The sequence below is a fragment of the Drosophila yakuba genome, chromosome 2L, assembly GCF_016746365.2.
Source record: "Drosophila yakuba strain Tai18E2 chromosome 2L, Prin_Dyak_Tai18E2_2.1, whole genome shotgun sequence".
Classification (NCBI taxonomy): domain Eukaryota; kingdom Metazoa; phylum Arthropoda; class Insecta; order Diptera; family Drosophilidae; genus Drosophila; species Drosophila yakuba.
In genome coordinates this window covers 30698760-30704451 of record NC_052527.2, presented here as the reverse complement: position 1 = coordinate 30704451, position 5692 = coordinate 30698760, and the positions used below count along the sequence as shown (strand labels likewise).

At 45.2% G+C, this 5692-nt stretch overlaps 1 protein-coding gene across 1 annotated transcript; it reads left to right on the top strand.

Moving 5' to 3' along the window:
• The first annotated feature begins 4787 nt into the window (after positions 1 to 4787).
• Positions 4788 to 5431, top strand: LOC122319499. Its single transcript, XM_043206829.1, has 2 exons — positions 4788 to 4917; positions 4998 to 5431. The coding sequence occupies exons 1-2, from the start codon at positions 4788 to 4790 to the stop codon at positions 5429 to 5431; spliced, it is 564 nt and encodes a 187-aa protein (XP_043062764.1).
• The last annotated feature ends 261 nt before the right edge of the window (positions 5432 to 5692 follow it).

The window sequence follows — 5692 nt, the reverse complement described above, 5'->3', positions numbered from 1 at the left end:
CACACTTCATTGCAGCAGGCGACTACAACGCTAAACATACTCACAGGGGATCGCGACTTGTGAACCCAAAAGGAAAACATCTTTATAAGACTATAACAAAAGCCACTAATAAACTTGACGATACGAAAAATATTCTCCGCAGTTTGGTTAAAGCTGAATGTCTGCCGGACTTGTCATCTGGTCACTCGCCTGTACTAATTAATCTCCGCCGATACGCAGAAAACGTGAAACCACCATACAGATTGACTTCTCACAAAACAAACAAGAGAGAACGCTATAGTCGAGTTCCCCGACTATCTGATACCCGTTACTCAGCTAGTGTAAGTGCGAAGGACAGTTTTTGGCGGTTTGTGGGCGTTAGAGTGGGCGTGGCAAAAAGTTTTTTTGCAAATCGATAGAAATTTACAAGACCAATACCAAAATGAAAAAATATTAAAACATTTATCAAAAATGTGGGCGTGGCAGTTTTGGGCGGTTTGTGGGCGTTAGAGTGGGCGTGGCAACCTGAATCGACAAACTTGCGCTGCGTCTATGTCCCTGGAGTCTGTATACTTAATCTCAACTTTCTAGCTTTTGTAGTTCCTGAGATCTCGACGTTCATACGGACAGACGGACAGACGGACAGACAGACGGACGGACAGACGGACATGGCCAGATCGACTCGGCTACTGATCCTGATCGAGAATATATATACTTTATATGGTCGGAAACGCTTCCTTCTGCCTGTTACATACTTTTCAACGAATCTAGTATACCCTTTTACTCTACGAGTAACGGGTATAAAAATATATAAGTTCACACATTGAGCTAAGCCCAATACTGAATACTGAATCTGATATAGAGAGCTGCACGTGTGCATTGCAATCCATCCTTACTGCAGCAGCTCTTACTGCAACACCCAAAATTACAAATACTACAATTAATTCAGAAAAGACCAACGGACAAATCAAGCAACTCGTCCACGTAAAACGACGCTTACGCAAAGAAATGCAATCTTCTAGATCCCCAACTGCAAAACAAAAGCTAAAAGTAGCCACACGAAATCTGGCCAACGCTCTAAAACAAGAGGAGGAAGACGATCAGCGCCGATACATAGAGAAACTGACACCAACAGGCACGAATTTCTTCTTCAATTCTTCGCCCACCAACTGAAACCGTTTTGCCGATAAGGAATTCCTCAGGCGGCTGGGCCCGTAGTGATGCAGACAGGGCCACCACATTTGCCGCTCACCCAAAAATGTGTTCACGCCAAACCAGGCTACTAGCACGTTCGCGCTACCATCCTCACCCGTAAACTGCCACCAGCAACACACCCCAATTTTGTTTCGTCCTAAAGAAGTAATTAAAACAATCAAAGACAATCTTAGCCCGAAAAAATTCCCGGGCTGCGACCTTATAACACCGGAAGTGGTCATCCAGCTGTCTCACTCTGCAGTTCGCTACATAACCCAGCTCTTTAATGTCATCACCAAACTTGGTTACTTTCCACAACGATGGAAGAGGTCGATTATCATAATGATTCCAAAGCCTGGTAAGGACCACACAGTCCCTTCATCTTACAGACCAATAAGTCTACTCTCATGTATTTCGAAACTATTTGAAAAATGCCTGCTGGTCCGACTTAATCTACATCTGAGAACCCACAATTTAATCCCAGCCCATCAATTTGGATTTCGCGAATGCCACGAAACCATTGAACAGGTGAATCGTATGACAACGGAAATAAGAACTGCATTCGAAAATCGCGAGTACTGTACAGCAGTATTTTTAGACGTTGTACAAAGCAGGATCCGCCAGCAATCATTTCAATATTTATTCTTGGTTTTGTTGTGGAGCATAGCTCCGTTTATTTAATTTGTAACTTCTTTCTTTTGCTTCTCCAAATTGACTGATTCATATTGCTAAATACATATTGCACTTAGGCTATGAAGTGCGCCTTCGCTGCCTGGTGAAGCCGGCAGATAAGCGGCTGCACTATGTATTGGTTATGTTGAGAGAGTTGGGAGAGAATGCTATATGCGCACATTATGTACACAGGACTTTTGGTTAGCGTGGGAATGCTGACCATGCACTTTTGCAGTGTGCTCCATAAGTCGGCGATCCGACGAACTTCCACTTGGACATTATTGTTTATGCTAGCACTGCCAATGTATGTATGTAATTGTATTGCTGAATTGTGCAAGTATTCTGAGTACAGTGTATTCTCGATATGTATGCATACCACAACGTATCCCAAGCATTCGGCAGAGTCTGGCTCGACGGCCTAATGTTTAAAATTAAAACAGCCCTACCCGAGTCTTCTTGGGGCGCAGCTAAATGGTTCTGACGTTTCTAAACATAGTTTAATTTCACATTTGACTAAAGGTTCGGCAAGTTTTCTTACACTTAAGTAGTTGATTTTAATAATCTCTTTTAATTGACATTTTAAGGCTTGGTTACTTTCTGCGCCGCATATGTAATTCATTTGCTCATCTTCTATGTAATCAATGCTAAAGATTTCTATAACTTCTTCTCCATAGCTGGGCATAACTTTAGCATGCAATTTCTGACTAACTAACTAACAGTTGTACTAACTGTTATACTATTTGCTTTTCTATCTCTTTTACTATCTAATGGGTAACCGTAACCCTTCCCAAATCATCTGGATTCAGTTTCAACTGGCACGCTTCAATAAAATTTCGACGACTCATAGAACCGTTTGGGACCACGTTTAAATAAAAATAACATTTTCTTCTTTATAACACAAAATTTTTTCATATATTATCAGTTGGCTTTTATTCAGCCCGAAATAGTTTTCCGTAGCAGATTCTAAATTAACTTCATACTGTGTAACAAACTGATTTTCTTGTTTCTGCTCGCTACGAGTTGCAACGGGTAGCTCAGAGAGTTTGTTTTTTCGTCCCACCAAATTTATGATTTGTGTGATTGCCCGACCAAGAGGAGACTCTGCTCAGGTTTAAACCAACTTTATTTAGCGTCACTTGCTGAACAGAATTCGGTGACCCTCGCCGTCGGATGCGCGTCGTTGCTCCTCCGTCGTCCTTCCTTCGTATGCCTGCTTCCGATGGGGAATCCGCACCGGCTCGCCTGGGGCTTAGGATGTTATGGCGACAGGGTGTGTTGTCCGAGAGACAAGCTAGTGCTCCTCTCCGAACCACCTTTGCCGACCACTGACTCCACCGTCCCTTCCTGCGTATGCCAGGCACTTGTCGCCCTTGCTGACGGATAACCTGCTGGATCGACCAGCGCTTAGGATGTTATGGGGCAGGGTATATCGTCCGTGAGTTAAGCTAGCGCTCCTCTCCGAACCACCGTTGCAACCACTGACTCCACCGTCCCTTTTCTGACCACGCTAGGTCCTGGTGTTCGCTCGTCCTTCGCTGATCTTTACTTGCGGAGATCCACTTGGGATGCTCGCTTGACGCACTTGTGTTTCCGCTGCTTCACTGTCACTCGGTATTGACTGACCGCCCGTGTGGTGTACTTTCGCTGACTTCCGTGTACTTCGCGTAACTTTTCCGACCGACTGTGTGGCTGTATGGCCCTTCGCGTACTTCTTCTGGACTGTCCCGAGCTGCGCCGGCGCCTTCCCTTATATCGGCTGCGGAAATCCCGTTATTTCCCCTTTTGCACACGGCTCGCTCGGGTCCAAGGTCCAAACATGTCCCGTTAGTTCACGGTGCGTCCTCTTTGTGCCTGTCCAAAGTCCTCACCGTTACCGTATGACCTCTACGCCCTTGGCGGGTTTAAGTCCAAGGTCCAGCGCGGTACCGTTAATTCACGGTCTCTCCGCTTTGCCGGGGTCCAAGATCCATTATTTCCCGTTTGACCTGACCGCCCTTGACTCCTCTCGCATTCCAGCCGTCTTCGTTGTTGCTACGCAAATCTCCTGCATCCGGATTTGTAGGGAATTTTAAGACTCCTCACAACTGCTTGTTTTTGCAATTGATATTAGACTCCCGGTGTCTATGAGGCAATCTGTAATTAATGGGGTTCTAAAGCTACTTGCCAAAAAAATTGTAACATGTCTTACATAATTGTTGATATTGGCGCTCTTGCGCTCCGGGCACTGTCGCACGAAGTGTCCAAATGTCCCACAGGCAAAGCATGATCCGGGCTCCCTCTTTGGCTTGCAATTGGCACAACGCAAATCCTTATTGGAAGGTGCAACCTTCTTTAGAAACGTGCTTTGTTGAATTACTTCCCGTCTTGTGCTTTGGCAGACGGTCTACCGAGAAAGCCCGCGGCTCGGAGAAGCACTGTATGCGAGCCTGGTTACGCAGCGCTGGTGCTGGAATTCCTTCTATTATGTTTTCTAGGAGCTCCATCAAAACGATGTTGATGTCTTTGGCCAGCATCATCTTGTTCTCTAAATAAACAGCAAAGTTTTCCTCTAGACGCCATTCACGTTTTAGGAATGCGCTCCTTAGGACATTTTAACTCCAAATGTCACGATTGGCTGCTCGCACAGCTGTTCGGTTGACTTCAGAATACGCGTGCCGTTTTCGTGCAGCCAGCGTTGTGCGTTCCCCATCAGTTTGGCAATAAGTAACATATGTATGCAGCCGTAGTCCAATTATAAATCTTGCCAATGTTCTGAAGTTAATTCGATCGCCGACGTGTGAGGACGTGTTTTTATCGAACTCCGCACAAAATCGGTTGTTTTGATTGAAGTAAACTACTAATAAAATAAACTAAATAAATAATCCGAAAGCGAAAGAGACGCTCTATGCGATGCAAGATCGCTTAAATAGATATAGTTATTCGTTATCTTAAATAATAAAACTATGAGTCAGAACGACAATCGCGCTCAGCGTCAGCGTGAGCAAGACGAACGCCGGCTCTCAATTGAACGCAACAACGCGTACTTTTCCTACGTCTCACCGATAATCCCCCCGACAACGCAGACATCGAGCGGTTAATAACCCATAGCCCAAGAAACCTTCTTCTACCAACAAATCAAGAAAGAGCGCGCTCTTGCTCTCCCACTCTTTTAGCTCCGACACAAGCCCCGCTACCTCCAACAAAAACAGCTGGAGCTATACCGACAGCCCGCTATATTTCGTCGCCCGCTGCACCCGCTCACGCTCTGACTGAGTCAGCGAAACGAAAACCCCAAGCAACAAACGGTACTGCTGCACTACCAGCAAAACATAACGAAAACGTAAACAAAAAAGCTGGGTCGACCTGGCAGACTGGAATGGACCGCTACATTACAATAAAGCGAAAGCTCAGCCCGGAAAATGCAGATTTGAAAAATACACGCGACAACTCTACCCTGATCAACAATGTAGCACCCGCAAATACCAACAGATTTGCCTTGCTGGCAGATACCGCAGAGGACGTTCCGCAGGGATCCGTTGACATTGAACCGAAGAAAACAAAGCCTCCGCCAATATATATCCGCGAGAAGAGCACAAACAAAAACTGAAGGTATGATGCATGCCTTACAACAGAGCATGATGGAATTTATGACATTTATGAGGACCACCATACAAGACATGTTGCGTAATCAAAACCTTTTGATACAGATGCTTGTAGCCCAACAATCAAATAAATATTGGCTACCTTACGCATAGCTACGTGGAACGCCAATGGCGTTTCACAGCGCAAGCTTGAGCTAGCTCAATTCCTACATGAGAAGCATATCGATGTAATGCTTCTTTCGGGAACTCATCTCACAAGCAAATAC

Coding starts and splice junctions, on each gene's coding strand:
- LOC122319499 (XM_043206829.1), top strand. CDS start 4,788: ATGAGTCAGAACGACAATCGCGCTCAGCGTCAGCGTGAGCAAGACGAA. Junction 4,918..4,997: donor GACAACGCAGACATCGAGCG/GTTAATAACCCA, acceptor CCACTCTTTTAG/CTCCGACACAAGCCCCGCTA.